General features: G+C 47.8%; 1 protein-coding gene across 2 annotated transcripts in view; it reads right to left on the bottom strand.

The window, feature by feature from the left end:
- Window positions 1–7,710: 7,710 nt before the first annotated feature.
- immt.L (inner membrane protein, mitochondrial L homeolog) overlaps window positions 7,711–16,743 on the bottom strand; it is a 33,435-nt gene continuing 24,402 nt past the window's right edge. For both annotated transcript variants that reach the window (XM_018227814.2, XM_018227823.2), the window contains 2 exons: window positions 8,815–8,944; window positions 7,711–8,658 (listed from right to left, as the gene is read on the bottom strand). In XM_018227814.2, coding sequence (XP_018083303.1) covers window positions 8,051–8,658; window positions 8,815–8,944 — 738 coding nt within the window. In that variant the 3' untranslated portion in view covers window positions 7,711–8,050. The remainder of the gene's footprint in view (window positions 8,659–8,814; window positions 8,945–16,743) is intronic.

Below are 16,743 nucleotides of genomic sequence, written 5' to 3'. Positions count from 1 at the left end.
GTTCGTTGCGCAAATTCGCCAGGCGTAAGGGTGCGAAGTAGCACTAGCGAATTTACGCCAGCGTTCGTTAGTGAATCGGCGAATTAACGAAAACGCCCAACGCTAGTGAATTCACGCTAGCGTTAGGCGCTTCGGCGTTTAGTGAATTTGCCCCATAGTCTCTTATCTGCCAGTCCAAATAGGAGCTACCAAATGGCAAATAGAACTTTGCGCCACCCAGGAACTTTTTAGGTTTGTGATGATTTCCAAATCCCTTTATATCTGAATATTGCTCACAGGTAAAATGGTTGGGAACCCCTGCTTTACGGAATATCTGCAGGTCTGAAATAAATTGTAGAGTTTCTATTCCAGTATCTCCAAAAGCAACTCCATGGAATTGACACATGGAATCTCTCGGGATGGTTTCTAGATGTTGCCCTTTATTCTTAGACTATTGTGTGTCCTCTGGTACTTTGTCTTCAAGTTAAACAACAACCCTAAGAAGTTTGTGTTGGCTCTTCTTGTAGTTTGTCATCCACCCCCGCTCACTCAATGGTATCAACCTGATTTATTTCCTTTGGCATGTTCTTACTCACTAGAATATTCTACAAATGGAGGCAATGCTTATTCTTCTCAGTTGCGCTGCTGTGGGTAAGGGACAGGGAACGGAATTGGTCGTGTTCCTCCATAAATACATCAGTCTTATAGGAATGTATAAATATGGAGCTTGGAGGGATAATATGGTCACGTAGACTTGTGGCTCCATATGACAAATTGTAGGGTATTTCCCATAGTCACCCATGGTCAGCATTCACCCATGGGTTAATTCCCCCCTGCAGGCCAGCGGACAGGACCTCCCCCTACAATTTAAAAGTTCCACCTGTTCCTCCCTTCCCTCGTCTATTTTGTCCTGTCCGGGCCAGGGATAGGAGTTTAGTTCTGGGAGAACGTGGAATCTCAGGATGGAAGGTGAGGGCCTTGAAAGCTCCCCCCTTGGGGGTTAGCAGAGGCTTACTTACGTGCCCATGTCTCTCCTCCCGTTCTGCGGGTCAGGGGGATGTGGAGGGAGCGTTGCTATTTGGCAGCTTAGGTGGCTGATCCTCCCGCAGCGCGGGTTAGGAGAAGTCCGCAGCCCTCAGGAGAAAAGACGCCAAGGATGCGTACACAGCCGTCGGATCGCGGTGCGGCTGAGTGCGGCGGAAGTGACGTCATGGCGGAAGTGCTCGAGCGGCCATCTTGGTAGAGGGCAGAAATGCGCGTCTGCAAGGGATGGTGAGGACGCTGAATGGGCGCCAAGAAAGTTAGCGTTTTTACCTGTATTGAGCATGGGTTATACAGGTATGGCTATTACCTATGATGAAATGGATTATGCAGAGGGCAGCCTCAGTTATTTAAAGAGGTATGCATTTCCTGTTTGTGCCAGATTGCCATCATTTTGACTGAGCATTAGGCACGCAGAACAGGTATGTGTGGCAGATCAGCTAAGCTCCTTTTTTCTGCATGATTAAGTGAAAGCGCTGATTGTTTGTTTACTCTCTCTTGACTAGTTACCTATGGAACCTGGTACGGGGAAAACCTCTCATCCTAAAGGGAAAAGGTGATGTATAAATCAGAGAGATTCAGCAGGGGTAAGGCTCAGATTCTAACAATTTGTTATTTATATGCAGCCTTCCTGCCACAGATGCAAAAAAAGACAAGTCTCCGGAGAAGACAGCTTCAGCAGAAAAGCAACAAGAACCTGGAACTTCGTTGTCACAAGAAAACCAGTTGTTTGCAGATTCCCTAGCGTCTGTAATAAAACAGGCGGTGATACAGGGATTCCAAGAAGTGTCAAGCTCCAGAAAGAGACAAAGACATCATCATAGACAAGGAGAATTTTTGTCGGATATTTCGGAAGAGGAACTGTCGGCTGATTCAGACATCCTGTCGCAGGCAGGGTCAGAAGAAGGGGAAATAGAATCGGAGGAAGAATCGACATTTGATTTAGCGATTATTGACCCATTGATTAAGGCAGTGAGGCAGACTTTGACATTTCCTACGGAAGCTACAAAATTGTCGACTGCAGACAGACTTTTTCCATCTTCAAAGAAAAGATCAGTACATTTTCCAGTGCATTCATCGATTAAAGAGATAATTGCAACAGAATGGAAAAAGACGGAAAAAAGGGCTCAAACCGCAGGGAAATTCAATAAGAAGTACCCCTTTGATGAACAAGATTCTAAGACTTGGGAGTCTCCGCCTAAGGTGGATGCAGCTGTGGTGAGGCTTGCAAAGAAGACTACACTTCCAGTTGATGATGCAGCGGTCTTTAGAGAGCCGATGGAGAAGAAGATGGAGTTTAATCTAAGAAAAGCCTTTGGGGCTGCCGGAGCAGCCTGTAAACCGGCGGTGGCGCTGACATCGGTGTCAAGGGCATTAAAGGTATGGTTGGCGGATCTTGGAGAAGCAATATCAGCTAATGTCAAGAGGCCAAAGTTGTTGGAGATGTTGTCCGATTGCAGAATGGCAACAGAATTTATATCGGAAGCATCACTGGACATGGTGCATTTCTCGGCAAGATCTATGGCATTATCAGTAGCAGCCAGAAGAGCTCTGTGGCTAAAATCCTGGGCAGCGGATACAGCTTCAAAAGCTAATTTATGCCAGTTGCCTTTTGAGGGAGAAATGCTGTTTGGGGAGAAACTTGATGCGATTATAAAGAAGGTGTCGGGAGGCAAGAGTGTGTTCCTTCCGCAGGAAAATCAGCCCAAGAAGGCACGTTTTGACTCAAATTATGGCAAAGCTAAAGACAAGTCCTTCAAGACTTCCAGACAGTATAAGCCGGGCAGAGAGTATTCCAGGCAGACGTCTTGGCGATCAGGACGTCCAAGTTACAGAGGGGCAGCTAAGAGATCGGGGTTTTTCTCTTCTACCCCATCAACTTCCAACCAACAATGAAGGTGGCAAGGTCCAGGCCATGGTGGGTGGCAGGTTGGCCAATTTCTCGCAGGTCTGGGCCACAACGATTCAAGATGTTTGGGTACAAGGGGTAATCGAATCAGGATTTCTCCTGGAATTCAAGACAGTACCCAAAAAAGACTTCTTCATAGAGTCGAAGATCAAAGGAACAGATTCAAACAGAAAAGTAGCTCAAGATTATTTGAGTCAGTTATTCATGTCAGGAGCAATAGAAACAGTGATGCCTCAAGAAAGACACACGGGGTTTTATTCAAAACTATTTCTAATAAAGAAGGCATCAGGTGCAATGAGGCCGGTGCTGGATATGAGGAATCTAAACAAGTTCCTGCAAACAAGGAAGTTCAAGATGGAATCCTTAACATCCATAATGCAAGTAGTCTCAATTGGGGACTGGCTGACGAGCATAGATCTAAAAGATGCTTATTTTCACGTGCCCATAGCTCAGGTGCACAGAAAATATCTGAGATTTGCAATAGAAGACACACATGTGCAGTTCAGATGTCTGCCATTTGGCCTAGCCCAGTCACCAAGAGTATTCACAAAAGTAGTGGTCACACTCATCGCCGAGTTAAGGAAGGAAGGTGTGGCGGTGTACCATTATCTCGACGACATTCTGGTAGTGGCAAACTCGAGGGCAGAGGCCGAAGTGCAAACTTCCAGAGTAAAGGAATTTTTGCAGATCCATGGTTGGGTAATAAACCAGGAAAAAAGCAACTTTGTTCCCACTCAGACCCTACAGTATCTAGGGGCTTTATTTCAAACAGATCGAGATCTGGTCAGTCTGCCACTAGACAGACAAAGGAAAGTAATCGATCTGATAAAAGACTTCAGGAAAAGGAAAACAGTGACTGTGCACGATTGCCTGAAGGTGTTGGGAGTTATGTCAGCAACTATACAGATTGTGAAATGGGCGAAGTGGCATTTAAGGCCCTTGCAGTTCTTTCTTCTAAGGAAGGTAAACCAGCCCCATCTGCATTTACAAAGGAGACTGGCGGTACCACAGGAGGTCAAGAAGACCCTAATATGGTGGTGCAAGTACGAGAATCTGGCGAGAGGAGTTCCTCTAGAAGAACCAGACTGGGTGGTATTAACCACCGATGCCTCAAGTGTGGGATGGGGAGCCCACATGGAAGAGAGAGTGGTACAGGGCACATGGATAGGAGAAAATGTGCCATCAAATATTTTGGAGCTCAGAGCAATCCGAGAAGCTCTCATGCATTTTTCTCACCTGTTGAAGGACAAGCAGGTAAAAATAATGACGGACAATACAACGGCGGTTGCCTATATAGTGAAGCAAGGGGGCACCAGAAGCGGGGCTCTGCTGAAAGAAGTAGAACCACTGTTCCAGTGGGCAGAAAATTGGCTAGGAGGATTAACTGCAATACATCTTCCAGGCAAAGAGAATTGGAAAGCAGATTTCCTCAGTCGAGCAGTGTTAGACCAAGGAGAGTGGAGTCTACACCAGAACATCTTCGAGAAGTTGGTGAAGAGATGGGGTCATCCATCCATAGATGTAATGGCGTCCCGACAGAACACGAAGTGTCAGCGATTTTTTTCAAGGTTCCCCTGCAAGGAGGCAGAGGCAGTGGACGGCTTAAGACAGAGTTGGTCGGAGGGCCTAATTTATGTGTTTCCTCCATGTCCTTTGGTATGGAGAGTGTTGAAGAAGATAAAGAAAGACAAGGCAGAAGCCATTGCAATCATCCCTTTCTGGCCCAGGAGGCCATGGTTTCCCCTGCTTCAGAGACTGGCCATAGAAGAGCCGATGCGGATTCAGAGCTTCCCAGGCTGGCTGTCACAGAACTCCATTCAGTTTCAGGGAAGCAGTCATCTCTGTCTGATGGCTTGGCGATTGAGAGGGAAACATTGAAAGAGTTGCTTCTGAAAGATGAAGTTATAAACCTATTATTGAAGTCAAGAAAGAAAAGCACTTCCCAGCAATACTACAGAGTGTGGGAAAGGTTTGCGGATTTTGTTTCAAAGAAAGAGGAGAATCCGTTGTCACCATCACCGGCAGTGGTGGTAGAATTTTTGTTTTCAGGATATGAAATGAAATTGCAGTGCAGTACATTGAGAGGACAAGTGTCGGCAATTTCAGCAATGACTGGTAAGAATTGGGCAGAAGAATCGCTGGTAAGAAGATTCTTTAACGCCCTTGTGAGAGTTAGACCTATGAAAAGAAATTGTCTTCCACCGTGGGATCTGCCTTTAGTCCTGAAGGTCTTGACTGAGGCTCCGTTTGAGCCTTTGGAAGAAACATCAGCGTGGAATATGACATTGAAAGTGATTCTCCTGGTGGCCGTAACATCAGCCTGCAGAGTTGGAGAAATAGCAGCTCTGGCGGCTTCTGAGCCAAACACAATTATATTTGAAGACAGAGTTGTGTTGAGGCCTGCATTTGGATTCCTGCCGAAGGTAATATCTAGATTCCATATGGATCTGGAGGTCATCTTGCCTGCATTTTTTCCTGTTCCTACATCTACAGAGGAAAGAAATTGGCATACGTTGGATTTAGTAAGAGCCATAAAAATATACCTGGAGAGAACAAAGGAATGGAGAAAATCAGAACATTTGTTCATAATTCCGAATGGTTACAGGAAGGGTCAAGCTCCTACAAAGAGAACAATTAGCTCCTGGATTGTAGCGGCCATTGCTAAGGCATATAATGTGGCAGGAAGGAGTGTCCCAAAAGGGTTGAAGGCTCACTCTACCAGGGCGTTGGCGAGTTCCTGGGCGGCACAAGCCAGAGAGTCGCCAGAAAGCATCTGCAAGTCGGCAAGATGGTCATCTTTAAATACATTTGTTAGACATTACAAACTGGATGTTTTGTCCTCCCAAGAAGCTAAATTTGGGAGGAAAGTTTTACAGTCTGTAGTGCATTCTACTAATTAAAAGTTCTGTTAAATATATATATGTGTCCCGCCCTCTGTTTAAGCTTGGGGATTTCCCATGGGTGAATGCTGACCATGGGTGACTATGGGAAAACAGGAAATTGTTTATACATACCGTAATTTCTGTTTCCTGGTCACTTCCATGGCAGCATTCACCGGGGAGTTCCCACCCGGTATAGGGGACAGCTTTATTACGAAGACGAGGGAAGGGAGGAACAGGTGGAACTTTTAAATTGTAGGGGGAGGTCCTGTCCGCTGGCCTGCAGGGGGGAATTAACCCATGGGTGAATGCTGCCATGGAAGTGACCAGGAAACAGAAATTACGGTATGTATAAACAATTTCCTGTTTTATGTGAAACCTCTGCTTTTTTTATGTAACGGAGCACTGGCTGAGAAATCCCTCATTTCTTTAATAGTGTTTAAAAAAAAAATCTACCTTTAGTCTCCTGCAAGATATTCTACGGATTTGCCTGATTTAGGAAGCGGAATTCTTAGGAAGCAGATGCATGCGCTCATTTGTTTTTGGTCACCCAAGCTGCAAGCATAAGGAAGGTATGAAACTGGCCAATGACAGAGCTCGGTGCTGTTAAAGACCCAATCAAATGCAGGCGATGCTCAACTATAACAGTTACAATATAGATTTAGGCGGCACTCCGGATAAAACAAGAGCATTTTTTGCAACATGCGGTGGATCCACAGCTCCAGTTGCATTTCGGGAAGTATTCCCTTAATCATAGGCTTGTGGCTGAGCACCTGGACCTAGTGTGGAACGGATGGGAAGAGGACATTCGTAAGGGGTGAGTCTGGAGCGGCTGTTTCCCCGACTTTGTAGATGCTCCACTAACTCACCACTTGTAGCCAGGGCGGATCCTATCAAATGTGGGGTCCAATTGGGAACGATTCCCATAGGGAGGAAGCACACCAAACATATGATTTTGCCTTTTAGGACATTTATTCAGCAGTGTTGGCACAAGCTTTCGGGGTCAACCCCTTCCTCAGGTCCAATTGGGACCATGTTGGCGGGGCCCCTAGACAAAGTGTTGCTGGCTACTGACACACCAAGTATTTAGGAAAATAAGGGCATACAGGCACAAAATAGAAAGGAATGGGGCAGACAAGGTAAGAGAGTGAGAGGGATGAAATAGGGGCACATAATAGGGGCACACAGGGTAAGAGAGAGAGCGAGGAAATAGGAGAGTGGACTGGGCCAATTAGTTTGGGGCTGGGCCGATTCAGCTTGGGAGCAGGCTTGGTTGGATTGGGGGCAGGCAGGGCCTATCAAGGTTGGAGGAAAGCTGGGCCTATGAGAGTTGGGGGCAGGCTAGACCTATGGAGTTGGGGGATAGGCTGGCTTATCAGAGTTGGGGGTGGGCTGGACCTATGGATTTGGGGGATGGGCTGGACAAAGTTGGGGGCAGGCCAGGCAGCATCATGTGCTGAGGGAAATATCTGTGGTGCGGGGACCCCAGAGGTGCGGGGCCCTATTGGGCCCAATTGGTCCAATAGGTCTAAGGCCGGCCCTGCTTGTAGCAAAGGGTTGAAGCTGCTGGTCCCCCTGCGAACGCACACTGCAGCACTCCGAATCCTGTGAAAGTGGTTTATTGTGCCAATAAACTAGGCAATGTTTCGGGCCAACGCCCTTGTGCTGCAGCGTGTTTCTTGAAGTCAGAGACCCAGCACCTTCCCAGGACAATGAATAAAGGCAGCAGAGGGAAAGATGCGGAGCAGGCACCCCGTTTGGGAACCACTTCCCTCTGTTGCCAACCTGCAACCACTGAGAGAATAGAATCTGGCACAAGGCTGAATGGAATGTCTGAATTCTACTGAAACAAGGAGGGAAATATTCCAATGTGGCAAACGAAGCAGATAAACACAAACAAGATCCAATTGATTAATAAAGGCAAAAATATATTGTTTTGTCTTTATTTCTGTTTATTTGTGTGCACCAAGCTTGACAGCAGTAGATGGTATCATTCGGGTTGGATCAGTGAAACCTGGAAACTTAAAACCTAAGGATCGATAACAAAGGGTTTAGCGGACATGATAACAAGCCACTTTTGGGTAGCCGGTAGCGGAGTGCAACAAAATGGTACTTGTTTGATTGTTTGGGTAAATAATTAACAACTGGGAACTTAAGAGGTTATTTATATAGGTGCCGGGATAATGGATTTCAACACTGCAACAAAAAAACGTTTAAATTTCTTCATTTTCTTCCATGTCCATTACTGTACTTGCGTTGTGCCCAAGCCCACGGCACTGGCATAGGCCGCCAGGATGTCTATGACTTGTTTTGTTTCCAGCGTTAGCCGGGCTTCATTCAGCCAATCGTGGACCACCCTTCTGGGCTCGCCTTTTAGCTGATTGATAAATTTAGCCGCCAATTCTAGATCTCCGCGTTCCACGCAGTAAGAGGCGTAAGAGAGTAATTTGAAGGTGTCAAGATCTTCGGGGCTGAGTTCAGTTGGTGGTTTCAGCTCCTTAGGCTCGAAAACAAGAAGGGACTGCAAGTAGGATAGAAAATACTGGTACAAACTGTGTCTGGTTTCATCGATCAAGGCAACCTTGCGGGCTAATTTACGGACGGAGCTGAAGCGCGCTCTCAGGGACTCCTCGCTGTACACGCCCCGGTGCAAGGATTCTTGGGGAATAGCCGCAGTCAAGGCTTCTGTGAATTCATTGTTGGAACAGCTGCATCGGATGCCCTGGACGGCAGTTTCAAGTGGTTCCGTGGGGCTGTCGCCAGCTGCCGTCTTCATGGTGAATTTCAGGGCTTCCACCGACAGCCACAAATGATGGGCTTTCCTGGCTTCTTCCTCAGCAGCCGCATGCCCTGAAATATATCAACACAATTCCATATGTAACACAATAAATATATCAACACAATTCCATATGTAACATTCGGGCCCTTACTGTAACAAGGCTTCAGTCTGTCAGTTTGTCGGCCCAAGCTCCACTCTGAATGTATATTGTTCATAATGAGACTTACCCTCAACAGCTTGTTCAATGCCCTTCAGTCGGGAATAGGCCGTGTTAATGTCCAGCGTGAAGCCGTCCAGCTGTTCCTGGCCCAGCCGTTTAAACTGCATCTCTTGCTCGGTCAGTTTCTCTGATAATGACTGGGGGGAAACCATAGCTATTAGGACAAATGTGGCACATAACCCTTTTGGATTATTTCGGTTTCCTATTAAAGGAATGATTAACCCTTGAAACAAATCAATGCAGAATCAATACTCCAATGCTCTTCTGAGCACTTTTGTCATTTACAATTTTTTTTTCTAGTTTTCGATTTAAAACAGCAGCGCCACCTGCTGTTCCATCTGGTGCACTGGCCACAGTCTGCATCAGAGTTTACAAACGTTGACTCTGGAGCAGTAGCGTCACTAGAGGGGGGCGGGCCCTGGCGAGTGACGCGCAGCCGGCCCCGCCCCCTCCGTTCGGCTGCATTTGGCCGTTTTTTTTCAGTGGAGCGTGAGCTGCCGGGGGGCCCTGAGGGGGTGTGGGCCCTGGCCCGCTTGCACCCCCTGCTCCCCTGGTAGTTCCGCCGCTGCTCTGGAGACTGATTCTATAGGAACACAGAAAAATATTCTCTGCTACCTCTCCAAAAATCTACAGAAAACCCAGCTGTCACCACCTCACTGACTTTCTGTCTGTTTAGAACTTATGGGAGGTCATTTTCCAGCATTACGTATACATACGCTTCTTCTTCCACTGATTTTCGCAATATGTTGGCACTTTAAAAATACATGTTAATATTAATTTAAACAGATGGGATCAGAGCAATGTATTTATAACTGTACTGCTTGGCTAATTATAAGATGATTAAAACCTAAGCTGTACCTGGTTCTTCTTTTTTTTTTTTTTTCTTCTTATTTCAAACCTTTTATTGAATTTTTACAACAATAAGACATGAAAGTTTAGGTGGTGGATATAACATTCAGTATCAATAACCAGTAGGGATGCGCCAAAACCAGGATTTGGATGAATCCATCTGCCCGGCCGAACTGAATCCGAACTGAATCCGAACTGAATCCGAACTGAATCCGAACTGAATCCGAACTTGAATATGCAAATTAGGGAAGGGGAGGGAAATCGCAAGACTTTTTGCCACGACACAAGGAAGTTAAAAAATGTTTTCCCCTTCCCACCCCTAATTTCCGTATGAAAAGTCGGATTCAGTATTTGGCCAAATCTTTCATGAAGGATTCAGGGGTTCAAATCCAAATCTAAATTAGTGGATTCGGTGCATCCCTAATAACCATTGACTTATATGACACCAAAAATTATAGGAAAATGAAAAAGAAATCAGAAAATAAAAAATAATATTATTAAACATTATAGGTATACCCAATGGATGTGCAGGAATAAAAAACAAGACAAATAAATAAAGATTAATTATTATTTCTAGACTCATACGCAAAATTAGATCTGGAGGAACTTGACAATCTGCTCTTTATTTTTAGAATCAAACTTTTCGAAATAAAGTAACCACGTATTTTTGAATTTACCCTCATTTATTTTTACTTTCTCTGTCGTCTCAAGGGGGACACAGGGACAGATGGGGTTAAGCTCCACCCTCTAGGAGGCAGGACACTTAGAATAAAAAAGAAAGGGGCGTGCCAAGACCATGGCTTAACCCAACCTAGTAATAAACCATCCAGTTTTTAAGTGTCCTGCTTCCAAGGAGGATGGACAAATTCATCTCAAGAATTATTTTGCCAGGATACTGGCAAATGAGGTGTTCATCAGGAACAGGGTTACCTGTATCCTTTGTGGTGTGCCTCCTACGTGGGATGCCCACCGGAGTCACTATCTAGCTTAAGCTATACCGACTTGTCTTCCAGGCATTCCTGCATTCCGTGATGGGAGAGCAGAGGGCCTAACCGGTGCGGCTAAAAATGTGAGTATGACCCTTCTGTCTAATGGGTTTCTCTATGCTGGCTCTCCTCCCCCTTATCAGGAACTCTGTCTTGCTTGACAGACGCCTTCTCTATACCTCCCCTCTGTTTGCACTGCTCCCTGCGGTTTCCACCGCTATTTTCATTCTAAGGCGCACCATGCCTGCCTCGTGGTGCGGTGAAAAAGAGAGACGCGCCGTGCGTTCCAGCGCCATGCGTTCCAGCCCCATGCGTTCCGGCGCCATTTTGTTTTTTTGCGCTCTGGGTGGAACGCATGGCTAGGCGCGCTTTTTAGGAGGCGTTAACTTCCTCCGACTTCCTCCGACTCCTCTCACGCTGCCTACTCCTCGCATCAGAGCACTTCAGGGAGGATTCTTCAGGGGGACCACAGCGCAGCGGACTAGCTCTCCCTACAGGACGCGCATAGGTTAACCCTTCGGTTACCAGATTATAGCGCATTGCAGCCCTTGTTTTTTCTGACTCAAAGCAGAATTTCTACAACCATTCAGCAGGTACCACAGACACTGCTTCAATGGCAGAGGGTAAGTCAGGGGGACTTTTCCCAAGGGCTGGGGGGAGAGCACCAGCAAAAGCAGCAGCACAGATTACCTATTTAGCCTGCAAAAAATGCCAGACCAAAATCCAAGGAGGTCAAGGGGAGCCCCTCTGCAAATCTTGCAAAAAGGGGTTGTCTTCCGCTTCTGCCACGGTTGCCAATCCTGATCTTAGTGGCAACACTTCCCCGGCGGCCCCTTCTGGGTCCCCCAATCCAGAGGTTTCTCTTCCAGATCCCTCTCCTGGACCCTCTACGGAACCTCCAGCCCCTCTTTGGGCGCTTCAGCTTTCCCAGTCCTTAGCTTCTTTGCAGAATCTCCCTTCCATTGCAGATACTCTGGGTAAAGCTCTTGCCAAACTGGACCACAAATCCAGCGGCAAGCGCAAGAGATCAGAGAAGTCTAAGGGGCACTCTAGTGTCCAGACCCCGTCTGAGGACTCTGCTTCAGGAGGGGAATCCTCTCATTCCGAAGGTGAACTTCTCCCTTCCGAAGTTTCTTCGGAAGCAGGGGAGGACAGTGAGGAGACCGCGGGCCGCGATGTTCAGCATGACATTGACCGTATTATTCAAGGGGTCATTGAGGTCCTTAAGGTCTCTCCTTCCTCAGAACAACAGTCTCAGACGTCCAGCCTGTTCAAGAGACAACACAAGTCTTCTCTCTGTTTTCCTTCCCATGAACAACTTATCAACATTGTTCAAGACGAGTGGAATTTCCCTGAACGGAAATTTCAGGCTTCTCGGAAATTTTCGAAGTCCTATCCCTTTACTAGGGATCTGGTGGACAGGTGGTCAATGCCTCCGACTGTGGACGCCCCGGTTTCCAGACTGTCTAAATCCACGACGTTACCCGTTACCGACGCGGCAGCCTTTAAGGATCCATCTGACAGACGTCTTGAGGGTTTCCTTAAAGCGGTCTACTCTTCCGCAGGGTCGACCCTTCGCCCTGTTCTAGCGTCAGCCTGGGTGGCCAGAGCCATCCAGGCATGGGCTGAATCTCTCTTCTCCGATATTCAGGACGGCGTTCCCAGGGCCGACCTTATCGAATCCGTGCGTTCTATAGCAGAGGCATCCGCCTATCTGTCAGACGCCACCCTCGATACCGCACAGATCACAGCGCGTACCTCAGCTCTAGCTGTAGCGGCCCGTCGAACCCTGTGGCTTAAGAATTGGGCAGCCGACTCTAGCTCTAAGAAATCCCTTACTTCGCTCCCCTTCAAGGGACAACGACTGTTTGGTGAGGAACTTGAAAAAATCATTTCTCAGGCCACAGGGGGCAAGAGCACCTTTCTTCCTCAGTCTAAGAACAAGCCTTCCACACAGCCCCGCCGGTCCAGATTTTTTCGGGGTCAATCTACCCGATTTTCTAGAAGATACAGTCCTCCCAGACGCTCCAATTTTCGCTCCAAACAAGCAGACAAGGGACGTCCTTCATGGAAGACTAACAAATTCCACAACAAGACTTCTGCCGACAAGTCTGCCTCAGGCTGACGGGGCACCCCCTCCGGAATCGCGGCAGTCCTTAAGGGGCAGACTACTGCAATTCCGGGAGGTCTGGCTCCAGCATTCCTCCGATGCCTGGGTAAACGAGATCATATCAGAGGGTTATCATCTGGATTTCTCTTCTCTCCCTCCTCGGAAGTTCCTCATGTCCAGACTTCCTACCAATTCGGCCAAGGCTCTAGCCTTCCTGGACTGTGTCCACAAGATGGAGCAAAGTGGAGTAATCATCCCAGTGCCTCCTCCAGAGAAATTCTCAGGGTTCTACTCCAATTTGTTTCTGGTTCCCAAACGGGACGGCTCCTTCCGACCGGTGTTGGATCTCAAGTTTCTCAACAAATTCATCAGATCGGTCAAATTCAAAATGGAAACCCTTCGCTCTGTGATACGGGGGATGGAACAAGATCAGTGGATGATGTCCTTGGACATCAAGGATGCCTACCTCCACGTCCCAATTTGGCCACCTCATCACCGGTTCCTGCGGTTCGCCTTCAAGAATCGACATTACCAATTTGTGGCGCTCCCCTTCGGTCTTTCATCAGCCCCCAGGGTCTTCACCAAGCTCATGGCGGTGTCCGCAGCAGCCCTACGTCTCCAGGGCATATCGGTGACGCCTTACTTGGACGATCTGCTCCTGAAGGCCAGGACGAAGGACAAGAGCGAACAGGATCTTCAGAAGGCCGTTTCTCTACTACAGGACTTCGGATGGACCATCAATTGGAAGAAGTCCAATCTCATTCCCAGTCACAGGATGACCTTTCTGGGTCTCGAGTTCAACACTCGTACGCAGAGAGTGAGTCTCCCCTCGGAGAAACAGGAGAAGATCCGAACTCAAGTGCAACTCTTACTTCGGACCGCCAGGCCCACCATTCATCTACTTATGAAGGTTCTAGGACTCATGGTTTCTTCGATCGAAGCGGTCCCCTTCGCACAATTGCATCTTCGTCCGCTTCAATCCAACATTCTGACCACATGGAAAGGGGGACCCTTATCGCAGAGAATCTCACTTCTCAGCTCGACACGGGAGTCTCTCCTTTGGTGGCTCAGACCATCCAGCCTGTCAGAGGGACAGTCCTGGGCGACTCCGGATTGGCTAGTGATAACCACGGATGCCAGCCTTCAGGGCTGGGGAGCAACGTGGGACAGTCGGTCCGCACAAGGTCTATGGTCTCCCGAGGAGTCCAAACTCTCCATCAACATACTGGAGCTAAGGGCGGTAAAACTCTCTCTCCGACACTGGTCACACATCCTCCAGGCCAAGGCTGTTCGGGTGCAGAGCGACAATTCCACAACCGTCGCATACATCAACAGACAGGGTGGAACCCGCAGCAAGGCCGCCTTGGCAGAAGTGCAACAGATTCTACTCTGGGCGGAGGCCAGTTCCGTAAGGCTTTCCGCCATTCACATCCCGGGAGTGGACAACACCAGGGCCGATTTTCTCAGTCGGCACCTCCTAGATTCAGGAGAGTGGGAGCTTCACCCGGAAACATTTGCGGAGATCGTCCGTCATTGGGGGGTTCCCGAGATCGATTTAATGGCGTCCAGAGTCAATCGCAAGGTGCCCAACTTCTTCGCTCGCTCACGCGATCCTCTGGCAGTGGGCATAGATGCCATGACACAGACCTGGCACTTCGACCTCGCCTACGTCTTCCCTCCTCTTCCCATGCTTCCTCGGGTGCTAAAAAAGATCAGGCAGTCTCACGTCACCGCGATCGTGATAGCCCCTTTTTGGCCCCGGAGAACTTGGTTCTCGGATCTTCAGGAGATGTCCGTCGCACAACCTCTGCGGCTGGCTCCGCGGACCGACCTGCTTCTTCAAGGCCCCATTGCTCATCACAATCCGGGCCTCTTCGCTTTGACGGGATGGCTGTTGAGGCCGCCATCTGGAGACGAAAGGGGATAGCGGAAGATGTTATCATCACCATGTTGAAGTCCCGCAAGGCTACTTCTTCCAAGGCCTATCACAGAGTTTGGCGTAACTACTGGACCTGGTGCAGGGAAACCGCCGTCCCCTCGGCTGATTCTTCCTTCATGGACTGTGTCATCCCTCGAGTTTTGTCCTTCCTTCAAAGGGGTTTGCAGTTGGGCCTGAAACTCAGCTCCTTGAAGGTACAGGTGTCAGCTCTCTCGGTGTTGCTTCAATCCCGTTTGGCCTTGGATGACTCAGTCCGTACTTTTCTCCAAGGAGTGGCTCATGTCGCCCCTCCTTTCCGCCCTCCGACTCCGAGTTGGGATCTCAATATTGTTCTGGATGCTCTCTTAGATCCTCCCTTTGAGCCTCTAGCATCAGTTTCCGATGACTGGCTCACTCGGAAGGTGGTTTTTCTTGTGGCGATCTCTTCTGCGAGACGAGTTTCGGAGCTCTGCGCACTATCCTGTGATCCGCCCTTCCTTGTTTTCCACAGAGACAAGGCCGTACTCCGCACGGTTCCGTCATTCCTACCCAAGGTGGTGACGTCCTTTCACATCAACCAGGAGATTGTGGTACCGTCCCTGTGTCCGGATCCCAAGAATGACAAGGAACGAAGACTTCATGGTTTGGATGTAGTCAGAGCGCTCCGGTGGTATCTGGACAGATCCAAGTCCTTCCGCCGTTCACAGTCCCTGTTCGTTCTGCCCACAGGGACTCGGAGGGGCTTGGCTGCGTCCAAGTCTTCTATTGCCCGATGGCTCCGGGAAACCATCGCGAAGGCCTATTTAGCCAAAGGTAAGTCGCCCCCAGAAGGTGTTCGAGCCCACTCTACAAGATCAGTGGGAGCTTCCTGGGCATGGCGCAACTCGGCCTCTTTGGACCAGATCTGCAGAGCGGCTACCTGGTCTTCTGTCCACACATTTACAAAATTCTATTGTCTCGACACGTTTTCTTCGGCCGAAGCCTCCTTTGGTCGTAAGGTGTTGCACTCTGTGGTGCAATAATGTGTCATTGTCTCGCTCCCTCCCTGCTTCTTTTGTTGGGGCTGCTTTGTTAAGTCCCCATCTGTCCCTGTGTCCCCCTTGAGACGACAGAGAAAACAGGATTTTTTGATACTCACCGTTAAATCTGTTTCTCTGTAGTCGATAAGGGGGACACAGGGCTTCCCGCCCTTCAGCGAGTTGGATCTATTGGTCCACAAGTGAAATGTTTTCCTGTTTACCAGTTCTGCAGTTTCTTGTTTATCTTTAGCAGTCGCTTTGGTACTAACTGAATGGTTTATTACTAGGTTGGGTTAAGCCATGGTCTTGGCACGCCCCTTTCTTTTTTATTCTAAGTGTCCTGCCTCCTAGAGGGTGGAGCTTAACCCCATCTGTCCCTGTGTCCCCCTTATCGACTACAGAGAAACAGATTTAACGGTGAGTATCAAAAAATCCTGTTTTGATCGCTTCCTGCCAGCGGAGTTGATTCAGATACGAAATTATATCTGTTATCGAAGGAGAATCCTTCTTTAACCAATTTACTAGAGGCAGCCATAAATAAATTCAGCAAATGTTTTATTCTTTGAGGGGTAATATCTAATAAAGAGCTTGAGTAAGACATATTATTACCGAGATGCAACAAAGCAAAGCTAGGGGATCGTTTTATGTTTAATTGTAGCCTAAAATTTGATAACGTCTCTCCAAAAAAAAAAAAAAAGATTTATTTTAGGACAAGACCAAAAATAATGGAATATGTTTACATCTTGTTTAATCCACTCGGGTTTTATGCTTATTTATTATTACATTTTCCCGAAAAAAAAATTTGCGAGGAAAAAAGCAGATTTTCACATTTTTTATCTGATTTTCATGATATTTTCTGAGTTTTCATACGATGTTGGCAAGTTTTTGTTTTTTTTTAATTTTCATCTGAAAACTCTAAAAACGTTGCATGAGACCCAGCGCAGATCAAAAGATCATTGGGGCTTCTCCCATTGACTTATATGCAACCTCGGCAGGTCTGAGATGCCGGATTTTCAGATTCGAACTTTTTCATCCTCGGATTTTAATAAATTCC

The sequence above is a fragment of the Xenopus laevis genome, chromosome 1L, assembly GCF_017654675.1.
Source record: "Xenopus laevis strain J_2021 chromosome 1L, Xenopus_laevis_v10.1, whole genome shotgun sequence".
NCBI lineage: Eukaryota > Metazoa > Chordata > Amphibia > Anura > Pipidae > Xenopus > Xenopus laevis.
The sequence above is the reverse complement of the archived record's forward strand: the minus strand, read 5'-3'. Positions and strand labels throughout refer to the sequence as shown.